Source organism: Stegostoma tigrinum, chromosome 4 (assembly GCF_030684315.1).
Source record: "Stegostoma tigrinum isolate sSteTig4 chromosome 4, sSteTig4.hap1, whole genome shotgun sequence".
Classification (NCBI taxonomy): domain Eukaryota; kingdom Metazoa; phylum Chordata; class Chondrichthyes; order Orectolobiformes; family Stegostomatidae; genus Stegostoma; species Stegostoma tigrinum.
Window position 1 is genome coordinate 66,764,143 of NC_081357.1, and position 19,675 is coordinate 66,783,817.

At 41.2% G+C, this 19,675-nt stretch overlaps 1 protein-coding gene across 2 annotated transcripts; it reads right to left on the reverse strand.

The window, feature by feature from the left end:
• Positions 1 to 228: 228 nt before the first annotated feature.
• Positions 229 to 14,914, reverse strand: hddc2 (HD domain containing 2). Of its 2 annotated transcripts, none has more exons than XM_048531184.2 (6): positions 14,601 to 14,914; positions 10,754 to 10,875; positions 10,222 to 10,324; positions 5,665 to 5,733; positions 2,713 to 2,851; positions 229 to 1,705 (listed from the first exon to the last, which is right to left on the reverse strand). In XM_048531184.2, exons 1-6 carry the CDS (start codon positions 14,670 to 14,672, stop codon positions 1,560 to 1,562), a joined length of 651 nt encoding a protein of 216 aa, XP_048387141.2. In that variant the 5' UTR covers positions 14,673 to 14,914; the 3' UTR covers positions 229 to 1,559. The 2 variants fall into 2 exon arrangements, with proteins under 2 accessions (XP_048387141.2, XP_048387142.2); XM_048531185.2 differs by lacking the exon at positions 14,601 to 14,914 and adding an exon at positions 11,575 to 12,187.
• Positions 14,915 to 19,675: the final 4,761 nt, after the last annotated feature.

Consider the following 19,675-nt stretch of genomic DNA (forward strand, 5'->3'; position numbering starts at 1 on the left):
GATAATACATGCAAGCATTACTTAACTGTTTAGTTGCACTCCAGAACACTGGTCGTAGTTCATTCCCAAGGTATTGGGGCTGAAAGTTCTCTCAAGATTGTTCCACTAATTACTCAGGCCCTGACTAACTCTTACTTGTAGTTCTTAATTTCAATAATCAGGTATACACCGAGCCTGCTTCAGGTTTATGTTTAATAACCACTGTAGAGACACAAAACAAAACGAGGCTAAAATCCACTTGGCTTTATTGGAGCAGATTTATAATGCTATCTGAGGTCATTTAACTCTGACTTTATGGCTACATCACAGGACATTTTTGTTGTTACGGCAGCAGAGTTCCTTAAAGAAATTGGTATTCCTCATTCATCTTGCAGAATGACTGGAGAATTGAAAGAGGTGATTTTGTATGGTGGAGATGTGGGTGGGTTGTTACCACTGACTGATCAAGGCCCAACCTGCAAAATACAAAACTACCTTTCTCTGCTGTTCCAGTCATTTCTCCAGATGACAGGTAAGGTATGTGGCACCAGAAGTTCCCAGTTCTTTAAGTAAGTCCATAAAAGGTAGTACGTATTTTACGTGGTGCAACTGTAGTATTTTTATCACCATGGAGACCTTCAAACAATGAGCCCTCAGAGTTTTTGCAGCTCTGTAAGGATTCAAAATAGAGTTCACTTTTAAATAGTTGCACATTTAATGGCATTTTCTGAAAACAAAATTGCTGGAAATCACAGCGGGTCAGGCAACAACCATGGGGAGACAACAAGCTAATGTTAAGTCTAGATCATTCTTCATTAGATGAGTCTGACAAAGAGTCATCTGGACTCAGTTCCATTATTCTCTCCATGGATGCTGTGATTTCCAGCATTTGTTTTGTCTTCAGTACTGAGTCCAGGATCTGCAGTAATTTGCTCCTAATGACATTTTTGGTTGTTTTCCTAGGACCACTGTTTAATTAAAACATCTCTGCTGAGATATTGCGGAAAATTTTAAAATGGTAACTTCCCCATGAAAAGTGAGGAAACAGTGGCTGCCACTTCAAGTGTTGTCTTTAACAGATTTATTCATGGGCACGAGGTACTTCTCATCAACCAAAACAAGCCAAGTTATGTGCTCACTGTTAGATCCTTTTTTTCCAATTTTCAAGTTCAAATGAGTGGCCACTGCTCCAAACGTATGATTTTTTTTTTCCCTGCAGTAAATAAAGCATCCCCCCAACTGGGTGGGTCTCTTTTGCTATGGATTTTTAGCATAGTTTGCATAATTAAAAATTTGAACACACCGCTCCCATCAATAACTTTATATCCATTTCATCCAAATATTTAAAAATGCCTCTTTGAAAATAAAGAAATTGAATGTTAACTTGTTAGAAAATCAATTAAAATTTTAAATAATCACTCCTGTCGAAGGAAATAATACATGCACTGACTTCCAGCATATGGAGAACGTATCAAATGCTAAATATTTGGTTTTGCTCAATCATGTATTTGCTGGTTCAAAATAAATAGATACAATCATAGGAAAAAAAAACATTTTTTCCTACAATCCACAATGCTGTGCTAGAGTTTTGTGCTTTGAGGTAATATGCGTGGCCCGTTCTCCCAAGCATACTGTGAATCTGAAGTGCTGTCCTTTGTTCGCCTGGAATTTCTTTCTGCATTTAATGTTGCTACCAGTTGAAGAATTTCAGGGTGATGAAATTTTTCTGTAAGATACAAGTTTATATAAATGCAAGACAAGAAAAACTTCATATTATTTGTTTTTTATATAATAGACTTTGGTGCAATAATTACAAAGAGCAGAATAATGGAATTCTATCCCTCTGTGCAGACCAATATTGTGAAATTCAGACTCTACCCTCAATATACAGAATGCCTACAGTGTTGAAGCAGGCCATTTGGCCCTTTGAGTTCACACTGACCCTCCAACGAGCATCCAGCCCTGCCACCTCATCCCTGTCACCATGCCCTTCTCCACTGGCTAACCCACCTAGCCTGTACATCCCTGGACTATGTGCAATTTAACATAGTCGTCTATTTAACCTGCACATCTTTGGACTGTGGGAGGAAACTGAAGCACCCAGAGGAAATCCGTGCAGAATGTGCAAACTTCACAGAAACAGTTGCCGAAGATTGGGGGAAAAAAAAGCAGGTCCCTGGTTTTGTGGGTAGCAGTGCAAACCACTGAGCTACCGTGGCCTTCCAAGCAAAGAATGGGAATTGCAGGAGGCCATTTAGCTCCAGCTCATTAAATGAGCATTATTACCTACTGACAATCGCCTGCTCTCTTCCCCCAATCTCAAACATTTTGTTTATCCAATGTTGTCTTGAACGCCTCAGGTTAAATCTTTCAGTTGAGTTTTGAAGAACAATGTACTACGTTGGCTACAAGTCCCAGGTATACTATTGGAAATACATTATAATAGCTTGAAAATGGAGTTGCCTCAGGTGTGTACAACCATGTCTGAACCATTCAATGACAGGACAGACTGCAGGAATGTCCTTTACACTGCCTCAGAGCTGTGAAGTGCTCTCATGCCTGTGCCTACAATTCACCGAACAGGATGCCCATTTCTATGCTGTGAACAAATAAACAGCAGAAAGAAAATACCATGCACTCATATTACATAAAAAAATTATTAGGAGCAGCGTGAACTAGGGTATAAGCAATCACTTGTGCCCTTGCTTAATACAGGTCAAAAACAACATTAACCTTTTGTCGAATCGTAAAAGTCCTGCAATTGACCAGGTCTTTGTTCCAGCTCTTCATATTCAAAAGCTTGCACAATCATTTCAAATTGATCCAGTTCTTTCACATACTTGGCTTCAACACTGGACTGGTTCTCATATTCCTGTAGAAAGGTGCATTTTGTTAGGAATATTTGCCACTATGTGTACATGATAAATATACTGCATAGCAAAGGTAAAAGAAAGTGGGTTAAATTTAGCACAAGGTATCACAAGCGTTAATGGTCCTTTTATTTCAAACATGAGCACTGAATTTGGAGTACGACTGTACAAGTCTATAATTCATTACAAGCACTTAACTGCTGTTTTCACCTAAAAACTTTATTTTCCATAGAGTCTTGATTCAAAAATCCCACTCCAGAGATTTCAGCATAATGTAGCCTGGCGCTTCAGTATAGAACTCTAAGTGAAGTGCATTCTGTCAGACATGCTGTCTTTTGGATGTGACATTAAACCAAAATCCAAGTTTATCCAAATTTTACTCTGCAAATTACAGTTCGATTTGGTCATTTAGCTCAGTACAATTTTAGACCTTGCCATCACGTTGCTGTGGGTTCCTACATTACAGCAGGATCTGCACCACAAAAGCTACTGTCCCTGCCCATCATTCATCTAATCACAACCTTGCTGTCTCAGCCTCCAGAATATTTGGCCCTTTCAGGATAAATCTTTGCTATCCATGATTGCATCAATAAAAACTATTAATAGCTTGCTATCAGCAGCTGACTGTACTATGGATGGAGAGTATTTCTCCCTCAGACTTCTTCATCGGGCTGTGCGTTCAACTGACCGCCCCACCGAAGTTATTGTGGCAATAATAACCACCAAAATTCCCCTCCGCTTACCCCTTACTCCTCTTTTTCTCATCCCTTAAAGGGACCCCACTTCTCTTGAAAATACTTGTCATTTACACTCCTCCCAAGCCCTTTGCTGCTGTTTACTGACGCAAGGGAGAACATGTTGAATTACAGACGACCAGAGGGACCTTGGTGTGTGTGTCCATAGATCCTTGAAGGCAGCAGAACAGGTGGTTAAGGCATAGAGGATACTTACCTTTAGCACTCAAGGCACTGCAAACAAAAGCAAGGAGGTTACAATGAAGCTAAGCCACAGTTGGAGTATTGTATGCAGTTCTAGTCACCACATTACAGGATATGATTTTACTTGGAGGGTACAACGGTGATTCACTGGGACACTGGCTGGATTGGAGCAATTCAGCTATAAGGAGGAACTAGATAGGCAGGGGTTGTCTTACTTCGAGGGGTGAAAGCTAAGGAGGGACCTGACTGAGATATGCAACATTATGAGAGGCATAAACAAAAGGTAGATAGGGAAATTCTTTTCCCTCGACAGAGGTGTGTCAATAAACAATTTTATGGTAAGGAACACACAAAGCCAATTGCTGAAAAATGGGATTAAAGTAGATGGATTGCTTAATGACCAGTGGACACAATTGGCCAAAGGACCTCTTTCCATGCTGTAAAAAACAGACTAAGACATCTGCTCTCTTATGAGATCAGCTCATTAGCACAGCTGATCAAGATCCTGTGTACTCTTAGATAACCTTCTTCACTGTCCACTACACCACCAATTTTCCACAGACCTACTCATCACACTTCCTATATTCTCATTTAAATCAGTTATATAGATGATGGACACTGCTGGTCACAGGCCTCCCAGCCAAAAAACAACCCTCCACCACTGCCCTTTATCTCCTATTGTCAAGCCAATTTTGTAGGCAATTGGCAAGATCTCCCTAGATCCCATGTAATCTAACTTTACTTACCAGAGTATCATGCAGAATCCTGTCAAAGGCCTTACTAAAAGTCCATGTAGACAATGTTTACTGCTCTGCCCTCATCAATACTTTTGGTTACGTCCTCAAAAAAATAATCAAGTTTGTGAGACACAGCTTCCCACACAAAGCCATGCTGACTATCCCTAATCAGTTCTTGCCTTACCAAATACACGTAAATCCTGTCTCTCAGAATCCCCTCCAACAACTTACCCACCCCAGATATCTGACTCCTTGGTCTACAGTCCTCGGGCTTCTCCTTCCAGCCTTTCTTAAATGAAGGCACAACATTAACCACCCTCCAGTCCATCAGCATCTCACCCATGGCTGTAGATGATATAAATATTTCTACTCGAGACTTGGCAATTTCTTCCAGCTTCCCACTATGTCCTGTGATACACTTTATCAGGTCCTAGAGATTTAGCTACCTCTGCTTTTTTTAAGACCTCCAGCACCTCCTCTTCTGTAATGTGGGCTGTTTTCAAGACATCAATATTTATTTGCTCAAGTCCCCTCATTTCCATGTCTTTCTCCACAGTAAATACTGACACAAAATATTCATTTAGTGGCTTACCCATCTCCTTAGTTCCACACGTAGACGTCCTCATTGATCTTTAAAGGGGCCCTATTGTCTCCCTAGTTACCCTATTGCTTTTCACGCACTCGTAGAATTTCTTTGGATTCTCCTTAGCCTAATCAGTCAAAGCTCTCTCTTTCAGCTACCCCTTTTTTCCCCTCTGATTTCTTTCTTAAGTATGCCTCTATCTTTCAACACACCTCCCACCCCAATTTTATAAAGGAAAGTCTTGCTCAACCAGTTCTCTATATCTACATCACATTTCTGATGTCCTTTCTATCCTATGATCCTCAAGCACTATTTAAGCCTATCAGCAGTATGCTTAGGTTGCCTGTAATTTCCTTCAGAATCAGAACGGTAGAATACAAATCAGAGCACACTCTGGATTACAGGGTTTGTGTATTTACTTAATTTGTCTAATAAAGAAATTTAGTAAGCACTGGTGCAATATTTAGTTTTTAAAAAGTCTATTCAGAAAACCTGTGACCAAAGGAGGCCATTTAGTTCATTTTATACTGATAAAAATGGTTCAATTCGCAACTCACCTCCCAAAGCCCCAGGACCTCTTTACCAACTTCATCACTTAATAGTCCAGTTAAATGTTTCATAGCTTCCTGCAGGATAGGATAGCATTTCTGATTCAAAGTCCATTTGTCAAAACAAGAAGAACATATATTTATACATAATGTTTTTCAAGACACAACTTTATCACCTGATGAATTTGTGGGCTATTGGTCTCTTTCACTCATCAATATTTGAACTTTTTTTTTGTCCTTCTTACATATCTTCGACTCCTTATTGATCCTACCATAATGCCATCTAAGAATTTTCTCTAAGGAGTTTTAACATCAGTCAACTTCGTGATAAATTTGTTTTTATGCTCTCTCCCTTTTCTAAAATGCCTCTTTGGTGGCACATGAATGGAGTTTGGTGTAACAAAAGTAAAATTCTACAGATACTGAATTCTGAAATAAAATAGATAATAGTGGAAATACTCAGCATGTCAGCAGTACGTGTAGAGAGAGAAACAGTAGATGTTCATCACAACTGAGAAAAATGACCTTTATAATAACTTTTGTGCAAGCGGAAGAGGGAAGGGCAGAGGGAAAATCATAAGTGAAGGCACTTAAGAGGGTGAAGGGCATAACAGATTAAGTTGAAAAATGATCCTATTACAAAAGCCTATAATGTGGTATTGGGGCAAGTAAAGAAGTGACAAATATGTCTAGATGTAAATAGCAGAGTGGCAGCTGTGTGAATGCAAAGTAAAGGAATTAAGAGGAGTAGAAAACGAACTAACAAAAATACTTTTAATACAATATGGGAACCAAGGTGATGATCCAAAATTATGAAGTTAAAAGTTGAGTCCCGAGCTTCATTTGAACACTAGTGTGACACAGATAGGTTAGTGTGGGAGCAAGGTAGACAATTAACGTGACAGGCAACAAAGTTCAGGTCATGTATGGGGACTGAGCAGAGATGTTCAGCAAGGCAATCACAACATCTTCATTTGGTATTCCACATGTGAGCACTGAACATAGTATACTAAATCCAAATGAATGCAAGTAACTCACTGTCCCACTTGGAATGAATATTGAGGGGTTTGGATGTTGCGAAGACAGAAGCTAGAGAGATAATAGGAACTGCAGATGCTGGAGAATCTGAGATAGTAAAGTGTAGAACTGGATGAACACAGAAGGCCAAGCAGCATCTTAGGAGCAGAAAAGCTGGCATTTCCGGCCTAGACCCTTCATCAGAAATGGGGGAGGAGGAAGAGGGTTCTGAAATAAATAGGGAGAGAGGGGGAGGTGGATTGAAGATGGACAGAGGAGAAGATAGGTGGAGAGGAGACAGACAAGTTAAAGAGGCAGGGATGGAGCCAGTAAAAGTGAGTGTAGGTGGGGAGGTAGGGATGGGATAGGTCAGTCCAGGGAGGACAGACAGGTCAGGGGGGTGGGATGAGGTTAGTAGGAAGGAAAATGGGGGTGCAGCTTGAGGTGGGAGGCTACGTGAGATGGAGAACAGGTTAGGGAGGCAGGGACGAGCTGGGCTGGTTTTGGAATGCAGCAGGGGGTGGGGAGATTTGGAAGCTTGTGAAATCCACATTGATACCATTGGGCTGCAGGGTTCCCAAGTGGAATATGAGTTGCTGTTCCTGCAACCTTCGGGGTGGCATCGTTGTGGCACTGCAGGATGCCCATGATGGACATGTTGCCTAAGGAATGAGAGGGGGAGTTGAAATGGTTCACGACTGAGAGGTGCAGTTGTTTATTGCGAACTGATCGTAGGTATTCAGCAAAGCGGTTCCCAAGCCTCCGCTTGGCTTTCTCGATGTACAGGTGGTCATAACAGGTACAGCGGATGCAGTATACCACATTGGCAGATGTGCAGGTGAACATCTGCTTGATGTGGAAAGTCTTCTTGGGGCCTGGGATTTTGGGGGGGGGGGTGGAGGTATGGAGACAGGTGTAGCACTTCCTGTGGTTGCAGGGGAAGGTGCCGGGTATGGCGGGGTTGGGAGGGTGGAGTGAACAAGGGAGTCACAGAGAGAATGTTCCCTCCGGAAAGCAGACAAGGGTGGGGAAGGAAAAATGTCTTTGGTGGTGGAGTTGGATTGCAGATTGCGGAGGTGTCAGAGGATGATGCGTTGGATCCGGAGGTTGGGCGGGCTGGTACGTGAGAATGAGGGGGATTCTCTTCTGGTGGTTATTGCAGGGAAGGTGTTTGAGGAATGAGTTGTGGGAAACAGGGTTGAGGGCATTCTCGACCACTGTGCCGGGGGGAGGGGGGATAGTGGTGGGAGTTGCAGTCCTTGAATAACAAGGACATCTGAGATGTACGGGAGTGGAATGCCTCATCCTGGGAGCAGATGCGGTGGAGGCAAAGGAATTGGGAATAGGGGATGGCATTTTTGCAGGAAGGTGGGTGGGAGGAGGTGTATTCTAGGTAGCTGTGGGAGTCGGTGGGCTTGAAATGGATGTAGGTTTCTAGGTGGTTGCCTGAGATGGAGACAGAGGGGTCCAGGAAGGTGAGGGAGGTGTTAGAGATAATCCAGGTGAACTTGAGGTTGTGGTGGAAGGTGTTGGTGAAGTGGATGAACTGTTCGAGCTCCTCGTGGGAGCAAGAGGCAGCGCTGATACAGTCATCAATGCAACGGAGGAAGAGGTGGGGTTTAGGGTCAGCGTAGGTATGGAAGAGGGAATGTTCCACATAGCCTACAAAGAGGCAGGCATAGCTTGGGCCCATACGGGTACCTTTGGCCACCCCCTTTGTCTGCTGGAAGTGAGAAGAATTGGTTTTACGTCACCTACAGTTGCATGGAAAGGTGCTAGAGGAAAGTGTGGAAGGTAAAAGTACCAACAGACAACTTGGTAACAAATAACAGAAGCTGAAAAAAATTGGAAAAGCGAGTTAATTCCTTTCACTTTCCAGAAGTGACGTGTTAGTGCCAGCTCAAAGCAGGGAAGTTTCCACTATTTACTGAAAGCAAAATACTACGAATGTTAGAAATCTGAAGCAAACACAGAATACTGGAAAAAATTCAGCAGGTCTAACAGCATCTGAGGAGAAAGAAACAGAGAAAACACCATTCAATTCTAAAGAAGAGTCATACTGGACTCAAAACATTAACTGTTTCTTTCTCCGCAGATGCTGCCAGATCTGAGTTTCTCCAACACTGTGTTTGCCTCTGTCATTTTCAGTTGTACATGGGTCTGAGATGGCTGAAACTGAGTTGTGCCTTAAACACAGGCCACAATGATAATGTTATACGGACTTGTAGGAAAACAGCTTTGGACCTTGAAGGAGTGAGATCTAAAGAAGTCTCTTTAAAATCCATCATACGTAAACATACAAGATAGGAATGGGAGTGAGTCAATTGGGCCATTGAACCTGCTGTACCTTTCAAGAAAAAAATACAAGATCATTGTTGATCTGATTGTAACCTCAACTTCACATTCCGAGTAACCTCCAATAACCATTCACCTCTTGGTATACTTCTGTCTTTAAAATATTCAAAGATTCTGGTTCCACTGCTTTTTGATGAACTGAGTTTCAAGAACCCACCATGCTCAGAGAAAAAAGAAATCATTTATTTTGGTTTAAATGGGTTACCCCTTATTTTTCAAGAGTGACCTATTGTTCTATATTCTCCCACAAGCAGAAAAGTCCTTTCCACATGCACCCTGTCAATACCTTACAGGATTTTGTACGGTTCAGGATCTTATATCTTCATATTAGCATAAGTTGTTCAAGTCATTCCACCTGTATAAGTTGTTAACATGAAATAAAGCACATCCTGTCAGCAACAAGGTACTCCTCTAGTAGATGATGAAGTGGTTTTCCTCTGTCGTTCAAGATCGAGCAGGCCCTGCAGATTCCTACACTGCAAATGGATGGTGGCAGCCATCTTCGAGGTGAGCAGCAGATCACAGAGCACAGTGACCTCGCCTGCCTATACAACAGATACTGGTATGCAGTGCTGCGGAAAGCCTGCTGTAATTCCAGCCCTCACTTCATACCCCAGTATATACTGAGAAATGACACGTGCTAAAGTATTATAGAAAACCTGTTTCAAGTTCTTTTGAAAGCAAGACTTGTTCTGATGCCTTCTAAAGTACTACACTTAGTTTTTAGCAATGAACCTAAAAAAAAAGTACATTGGCTCTGGAAGAGATGCAATACACATTCAACAGAACGATATCCGGGTTTAAAGAGGTTAGCATTATGAGATACATAAACTTGGTTTGTGTTCATTTGAGTTTTGATGGTTGGTGTATTGTGATTGAAAGCATTTTGACTGGATAATGTTTCTTTTCTATCTCCTTATGAACAACAGTGCATAATCTCTAAATCAGGACTTTCAAGAGCAAAATCACACAAAGAGTAATGAAATCTGAACCTCATAGCCCTCTTTTCAAGGAGACTAAAGTCAGCAATAACAATATTGTAACCAATTCAAGTTGCGTTTTGAAAATTGTCCAACTGTCATTGATAGTGTTCGCTGTACTGTCAATACTCAATCCACAAACTATAAGAAATAACATTGCTTTCCTCAGAAATCCACAAAGAAACTCAACAGAAGAAATCACTCTTGAACTTACTTCTTCTCTCCTGTGTTTTTCCACTTTACTGATGTTGTCTGCTGGTGCTATATCACCTACAATGCATTCGGCCATATCATGAACCAATGCTAATTTTATGCACCTGCAAATGAAATGCACATAATTCAATTTGAATGGAAGGGGGTACGGCAAGGAGTGCTTTTCCATTTAAATAAAACATGAAGCAGTCTCTTTGCTCCCTTGAGCAAGCTTCCAAAACTTGCAAGTCCCTCTTTATAATCCACAACACAAATTAAATTTTAAATTTTGAAGAACAAAAATTATAGAATTACTGGTTCTACTGTTTGTGAACATGTGGAAAATACCATTGTTCTTATCTCAATTCACAAAACCTTTAAGTCTGAAAAACCAATTTAGTTGAGATTTATATGACAGTCAAGTGTCGCCATTTTGACAAAAATAGAAAACTACAGCATATTATGAAAAACTTAAATGTGAAACTAGATACAAGTTTAACTTAATTCTGTTTAAATAAATGATATGCTGAGGTAAAGTTTCTAATATACTGCACCTGTCTTTGTTAAGTTTTTGATCTTCAGTTAAGAGTGCCATAACAGCCATCCTGTACATGTGATCTGACACACTTTCAGGCTTTTTTACATTTCTATATACCCAACCTGTTCGAGGTACTCTCTGAAGAAACAAAGAAATGGTCAATTATGTACAAAGGCTCCTAATGTATTTATAATGACATTATTATTTATTCACATTCACCTTACCTCTAGATATTACTCAAATTGTTCAAAATACTGGAGATTGCTTACACTTAACACCTTAAAACTCAACATAAGTAACACTGGTGGAGCCCAAACTAAATCTAATTTATTTCCACTAGCCACCTTATTTTTAGAAAATATGAAACATTAAATTTATACAATAATATTTCCCATTAAACCACTAACTTCAATGGAACTGTGGAAATCCAGGCAACACTCTGTATATCAATCTTCTTTTTTAAATAAATGATGTATTGAAAAACTGCATTTTTCCTTCTTGACCTTCAGTTAAGAGTGCCATAACAATCAACCTGTACATATGGTTATCCATAAATTGCTTATATTTAACCACAGAGAAATTGGAATTACATGTAAACCTGCTGATTACAATAACAAATAAGTTACACAAACAATTTAGTTTAAACCAGAAACAAAATCTTTATACCACACATATCTCAAATGCTGTGCTTAAAATTCACCTGGAAATTTAAGATGAAAACAATCTTTATATTAAAAAAACTTGTTTCTTATCCCATTGATTTTTTTTAAAAATTAACATTCAATTCTAACCAGCACCGGAATGACTGTATAACAGCACGCAAATGCAGAGGTTTACCTGATACAAATGATGATCACAGAATAATTTCATTGCAGCAGGGGCCATTCAGCCATCTTTGTCCTGATCCCTCAGAAGTTTTCAAAAGCATATCAAATTTCCCCTCGGCCTTCTGTCCAACAAAACAGTTCCAATTTCTCCAATCTACTCTCATAATTGAGATTTCTCAAACCTGGAACCATTCCCATAAGCCTCTTCTGCACTCTCTCCAAAGTATTCATACGCTTCCTCGCCTGTGGCATTCAGAACTGTATACAATACTCCAGCTGAGATCTAACTAGTGTCCTATATAAGTTCAGCAGCACTTTCCTGCTCTTGTACAGTATGCCCCTATTGATATAGTCTAGAATACTGCATTTTTTTTAATAGCTCTCTCTACCTGTCCTTCCATTTAGTGTCTCACCCACATATACACCTTGGTCTCTTTGTTCCTGAACATATTACAACAGTATTCTTTGATTTATGCAGTCTCTCCAGATTCTTCGATGGAACTCCATCTGCCACCTATCTGGATGATGCCAGTTCCGCTTTACTGTACACAGATACAGATCCCAAAATAAAATTGGTTGTGTAATAATTGCACCATTATTGAGATTATTCATTGGTCCCAGAGTATTTCTAAATGGTGATATTACACATGTATCATAACTTCGATCATTCAACAAGCAAATGTAAAAATATATTGTCAGAAGTCTGATATTCCAGCATATCAAGTACAAATAATTTCAACAATCAAATTTTAAATGATAAAACTAAAGTTTTAAATCTGCCCAAGCATATCAATAAGTAGCCGTCCAGTTGCTGCACATTTCACCAGCAAAAAGAAAACTAGTCTTTCACAATCAATTTGGGCAGGACGGTGGCTCAGTGGTTAGCACTGCAGCCTCACAGCACCAGAGACCTGGGTTCGATTCCAGCCTCGGGTGACTGTCTGCGTGGGTTTCCTCTGGGTGCTCCGGTTTCCTCCCACAGTCCAAAGATGTGCAGTCTAGGTGGATTGGCCACACTAAATTGCCCGCAGTGGTCAGGGGTGTGTGGGTTATAGGGGGTTGCGCCTGGGAAGGGTGGGTGGGTTATAGGGGGTTGCGTCTGGGTGGGATGCTTCAAGGGGCAGTGTGGACTTGTTGGGCTGAAGGGCCTGTTCCCACACTGTAGGGAATCTAATCTAATTGTTTATTTACATTAAAGAATGTGATAACATTTCCTTTCATTTGAAGTTTTCTTATGAATATTTGAATTAAATGATGAAGAAAATGAATGCTAAATTCTTTCACAACCTCAGGAATTTCCAATGCATTTTATAGCTAATACATTTGAATTGTATCAGAGATAATGGGAACTGCAGATGCTGGAGAATTCCAAGATAATAAAACGTGAGGCTGGATGAACACAGCAGGCCAAGCAGCATCTCAGGAGCACAAAAGCTGACGTTTCGGGCCTAGACCTCTCTGATGAAGGGTCTAGGCCCGAAACGTCAGCTTCTGTGCTCCTGAGATGCTGCTTGGCCTGCTGTGTTCATCCAGCCTCACATTTTATTATCATTACATTTGAATTGTAGTTGCTGCTGGGAAGTGGTACCAAACGACATAGAAAATCACTGAACAGCAATGAAATCTTTGACTAGATCATTTGCTATCATTGGCATTGATTGAGGAATAACCTTGAGCCAGCATATTGGGAAAACGCTCCATGGGATATTTTAAGTCCATCTACAAAGACGCTTACGGCACTTCCAATAGCGCAGCATTCTTTCAGCGCTGCAGTCTCATTCCAGGCTTTTGTCTTCCTGTCTCTGTATTGACCAATAAATCTCCCAGGTGAAAGAACTATCACTGAGCAAAGCCTTGTAGTTATAAGCACCATAACATTCTACTTAGGTCGAGTAACCCGTTCCGGTACTGAAATTTTCAAGCTTGTTATTAATTCCTTTGGATCAATCTTGTTAGACTGAGGTCCCCATTTCCCCTTAACTCCTGATTGTTAGGTTGCACAGCGCTATTTTAAACAGAAGCAGGGGAGTTAGCTACGCTTAGATAAAACGAAGGACTGAAGGTACTGAAAATCTGACACAAACAAAAGACAGAATTAGCTGGTCGGGCAACGTCTGTGAAGAGTAAACAGGGTTAACCTTTTGAGTTCAGTGACCCTTCTTCAGAACTAGGAGGAGTTGTAAAAGAGGTACAACCACCCAATTTTCAACCACCCAGTCCCCATCATCACCTTCTCGGCCTCCCATGCTTATGTCAATAATCCATTCGTCTACCCACCCCTTTATTTTTCCCATCTCTCTCTTCGGCCTCTGTCTCCACCCATCTCTGATTCCTCCTTTCCATTATCAACACAGATACCCTCTTTTCCTAGTCGGTGAAAGGTGGAGCTGGAGGAGCCTAGCAGATCAGGCAGCAGAGACCCGAAACGTCGACTTTCCCGTTCCTCTTTATGCTGCCTGACCGGCTGGGTTCCTCCAGCTCCACCTTTTACCGTCTCTGACTTCCAACACCTGCAGCCCTTACTATCACCTCTCCCTAGTTGTTTCTAGTTCTCCACACCGATGCTGCAAGGCGCGCCGAATTTCTCCAACTATTGCTGTTTCAATTGACTGTCTTTGGCGTCCTTACACTACGGTATGAATCCACGTTATGAAACAGCATTTTGCTCTACCCAAAAGCTGGCTCTCCTGCGTTTCCCAAATTACACGAGTGATTATACTTCTACTGTCCGTCGAAGACTTCAGGAGGTTCTGGGACTGTGGTGTTATTGTGAAGATGTGAGGAGACAGTGTGCAGCGGGCTGCTTCTCTTCCCCGCCCCGGGAACAATGAAGCTGAACCGTCCGTGGAACGTTACGCGATCCAGGGAAACAATGGAGACAATGGGTTCGAGCCGGCCTAGAGCGAGAGCTCGCGCTCGCGCGTGCGCTGGGCTTGCAGATGCAGCCGCTGGAGAAGCAACTCCGTTGCAATGAAAAAAAACCAAAGACCTGCACGTCGGGGGGCGGGGGAGCCGACACTCTTTGAGCGCTCTCACCTTCAGCTGTCCCATGCAATGGATGAACTGCAGCAAAGTCTTCAACTTGGCCGTTCCCGTGCTCGCAGCCATGTTCTGGGAAACGAGGTGACGTCATAGCTCCCCCCCGGCGGGGTTGGAACCGCAGCGGAAGGTGGGGGAGAGAGGTAATGGGAACTGCACATGGTGGAGAATCCGTGAGGAATACAGTGTGGTAACAAAGTGTGGAGCTGGATGAACACAACAGGCCAAGCAGCTTCTTCGGAGCACTAAAGCTGACGTTCTGGCCCTTCATCAGACCCTTTTTCTGATGAAGGGTCAAGGCCCGAAATGTCAGCTTTTGTGCTCCTAAGATGTTGCTTGGCCTGCTGTGTTCATCCAGCTCCACACTTTGTTATCTCGGATTTTCCAGCATCTGCAGTTCCCGTTATCTCTCTCAGGAATACAGCGTGGGCCCATTGTCCGCGCAGTCCCGGGGGTTGCAATAGGCAGCGCGGAGCAGCTGAGAGAGAACTCCCCCCCCCGATGCACTGTCAACAAACGCAAATTAACCGAAACGAAACAAAGATGTCTCCAGTTCTGAGGAAGGGTCACCAGATCCAAAACGTTAACTGATTTTTTTTCTTCACAGATGCTGCCAGACCTGCTAAGCTTTTGCAGTAACTTCTGTTTTTGTTCCTGATTTACAGCATCCCCAGTGCTTTCGGTTTTCTTTTATTAAGACGTTTCCGGGTCAGTACGGCTGAGTTCTCGGGCCCCCCATTTCAACACACTCAGTTTATACAAGTTTTGCTGGTGCTTTTTGCGCCAGCGGCTGTGTGGGGAGTTACAAGAACTAGAACTCCCACAGTAACTGACTAGGGTTACCCAGTGACTAACAGTAATACCAATGCTGTAACCAATCTTATCATTCACTCAGAGCCCATGTGTAAGAGGGGGGAGATGTTGAGCCTCACTATCTAACCAACTTGTACTATACTGAAAATCAAAATACTGCGGATGCTGGAAATCTGAAACAGAATCCTGGAGCAGTTTAGCAGGTCTGGCAATACCTTCTGAAGAAATCATATCGAACTGGAGACATTGACTCTGTTTTTCTCACCACACATGCTACCAGACCTGCGGAACTTCACCAGGATTATTTGTGTTTGTAGGTATTAATCCTATCAAAATGAATAATCTGCCTAGAGACGTACACCTGTCAACGGATGAATGCCCAAAATCCCCTGCACTGGGACAAGGTGTGGTCAGACTCACCAGCGCATGCAATGTTTAATCACCATCACTGAGCCCACACGGTGTGTGTGAGTGATATCCAGCTGAGAGCCTTGGTCAAACCTTGTCTGGACTTAGACACTGCACATCAAAAGTGGCTGGCAGAAACCAATCAGAACTAAACCGAAATGAAACATCACACATAAAGGATGCAAACTTGGTGTTTCTGGAAGTGTGCACAGATTACGATGTCCTAAACTCAGCTCATTGCGTTTCTGAGCAACTAATATGGCAATAATGATATGGATGCTGAAAATCTGAAATACAAACGAAGAAAACTGAAACTGTCCACTTTGATGAAAAGCTATTGCTCCAAAACCATTTTCTTTATTTTTCTTTCTTTTTGTTGCATGTATCTAGCATCTTCTGTTTTATTTCTAAGCACTTCCCTGGACCCTGTCTCAAAACAGCTGTCATAATATCAAAATACTATGCATACTGGATATCTGAAGTAAAAACAAATTGCAGGAGACATTCAGCAAGTCTGATGGAATCTGTGGAGAGAGGGACAGAGGGCTAAGTCTTATCATCTAATTTTCCCATGTTTTGCCAATGCCCATGTCTTTTGAGGTCAGGAAGTTTCTGTCTGGAATTTAAGTTTTAAGTCCAATATGAGTCTTCGGAACTTAAGTGAAATGGAAAAGTGCCACAATTTTTGCTTTTTATTCCATGAAGCCTTTGATTGCTAACTTTCACTCTCTAACCACTCCCTGATTTTTCCTTTTGTTCAACTTGCGGCACTCCACCTTTTTCCACAGCATAAATCCAACACTTTTACATATAAGAGATAAGGCCCGAAACGTCAGCTTTCCTGTTCCTAAGATGCTGCTTGGCCTGCTGTGTCCATCTAGCTCTACACCTTGTTACCCCACTTTTTCATTTCACTTTAATTTAAAACCAAACTCATATTTGACTCAAAATGCTGTTTCTTGTTCATGAATGTCACCAGACCTGCTGTGTTTCTCCAACATTTCATGTTTTTGTTTTAATACAGCTATATCTTGTTTAGCATTGCTAATGTGTTCCAAAAATATACTTTGCTGAATAAAAATCCCTTGCCCATTAAGAAAGCACGTAAGAAGAATATTTTAAATTTCTGACCCCAATGATTTAGATTTAAAGCTTACCTTTATAATACTAATTTAACGTACTAATGCAGAAGAAAGACTACAACATAACTATATACCCTTTTGAAAATTCAGATGCATAATATCAACTGTATAAACCACATCAACCCTCCCCACTACTTTGTCAAAGTCCTAAGTCAGTTAGTGTAAACAATTTGCCTTTAATAAATCTATGCTGACTTTCATTTATTAGCTCATACATCTCAAACTACATACACAATCTTCTACAGAACAATGTTTTAGACCAACGATTATTAAATATATTGGTTTGTTTCTTACTACATGTGCAGTGATGACTTATTGCAGTAATAAATATGCAGTAATAAATAACTCTTGATGAATGTGCTGTAAATGGAGGTTGTAGCCAGCAGTGCTACTCTAGTAAGTTCGCAACTGAGTAGAACACTTTAAAACAAAGATGCATTATTAGAATGTGGTTTAAGGATGGATATCTGTAAACAAGAACTTTCATAAAATGATTTAGTGATGGCAGTGGAAAAGGCCAATCCACAGCAGATGTTTGTTCCAATTAGCCCTTTCTCTGGTAGCCTCAAAATCCTTCTTATATTCTGATTGTAATGACTTTTTCCATTCCTTTTTCTGTAATACTTCAGTTGGCTGAACAACCAGCCTAAAGTCCCCCGATTTACTGATTCTATCCCACACAGATCCTTCCCTATTAATCACATGAACTTTAATTTTGATTGTCTATTATGTGAAATTTTGTCAAACCCTTCTGAAAATTCAGATGCATAATATCAACTGGGCGGCACGGTGGCTCAGTGGTTAGCACTGCAGCCTCACAGCACCAGGGACCCAGGTTCGATTCCAGCCTCTCAGGCAACTGTCTGTGCAGAGTTTGCACATTCTCCCCATGTCTGCATGCGTTTCCTCCAGGTGCTCCGGTTTCCTATCTGCAGTTCCCATTATCACTGGTCCAAAGATGTGCAGGCTGGGTTGATTGGCCAGGGGTGTGTGGGTTATAGGGGGATGTGTTTGGGTGGGATGCTCCAAAGGGTGGTGTGGACTTGTTGGGCTGAAGGGCCTGTTTCCACACTGTATGGAATCTAATCTAATTTAAACCATATCAACCCTCCCCATTACTTTGTCAAAGCCCTAAATCAGTTAGTCCAAACAACTTGCCTTTAATAAATCTATGCTGACTTTCATTTATTAGCTCATAGATCCACAAATGCCAATTTATTTTAATCCAGATTATTGTCAACGTTCACTAGGTAACGATCAAAAATATAGTGGTATAGAAGGAAAATTTTTACAGAAGAGAATACTCCTTGCATTTACATTAGACACTTATGTAAGGTTTTTCAGATACACAGAACAATTTCTGTGAGCTATATCTGTCTGAAAATCATTTGGTGAAGTGATCAGAACAACAACTACTGCCTACTTGGTGACTACTAATGGTGACACAGTGGTTTGCATTGGTGTGTCATGACACTAGGGACCCAAGTTCAATTCCAGCCATGGGGGACTCTGTAAGGAATGTGTATTTTCTCCATGTGTTTCCATTGGGTGCCCCGGCTTCCTCCCATACTCCAACAACGTGCAGGCTAGGTTGGATAGCGCATGGTTAATATGAAGTTATGAGATAGGGTGGGAGAATGGATCTGGGTGGGGCACTTTTTGGAGGGTCAGTGCTGACTCAATTTACCAACTGGCCTCTATCTGCTTTGTAGGATTCTATGATTTTACTAATTTACTATCTTTTAGGGAGCAGTGATTCACCCAGATCTCCCATTTGCCAGAAAATAAATTTGGTTCAATCTGTTAACTGCTTCTGAGATCGGAGTTTATTGGGAGTTCAGAATACCAAGTTGAATTGACCTGCATTATTCTGGCACATTGATTCAAAATTACACCATATTCTGACTGACTTATAATTATAAATGGATTTAAGCAAACAGATCATACATGTTTTTAGCCTGATTGCATCTTGTTGTACATTTTGAAGTGAATTTTGAGATACTGCTTCAGAATTTTTTTCACTGCATTCTTGTTCTCCACAGCAAGTGATTGTTAAGTGGGAGACTGGTTTTCAAAGTATAATAAATTAAACAAAATTCTTTTGAATAAAATTTTTAATTAGATCTATGTCATCTCAATCTAGTGTACCATTAACTTGTAAGATAATGATTTAATATTGCAGTAAGATAGAGGAAACATGATGAAGCTGGTGATGGAGATGAGACAGATAGCAAGGAGAAGGAAGAAAGAGTTTGTGACTGACAGAACGAGATTGAGACATGTATGATGTCAGCCATCAATGTGATAACTTAAACAAAATGGGAGAAACTGATAGAAGAAATGATTTTGTGTTATTTGGTGATGAATCATGTATAAACCGTAGGACTAGATTTTATAGCCATAAATCAGGCAAGCAGGCCACCTCCTCACCTCCCACAACCCCTCTCTGCTCTTTGGTAAAATACACAATATTGAGATTGGATTAGCAATCTAGTGCCATTAGTGGATTTAATTTCTTTCGTTTTTCTTGGCTGATGTTACAAATAAGAGATTGAGAGGGAAGGGGCTTGTGAGACAAGGCTATCCTGGAGAGTGAGGACTACAGCAGCAGCAAAGATTGTCCCCCTTGAGAATTGTGAGGATGTGAAGCAGAATCTTGAAAAAAAAGGGGGTTATTTAGCCTCTGTGGGGATTCAGAGTTAAAGGCTA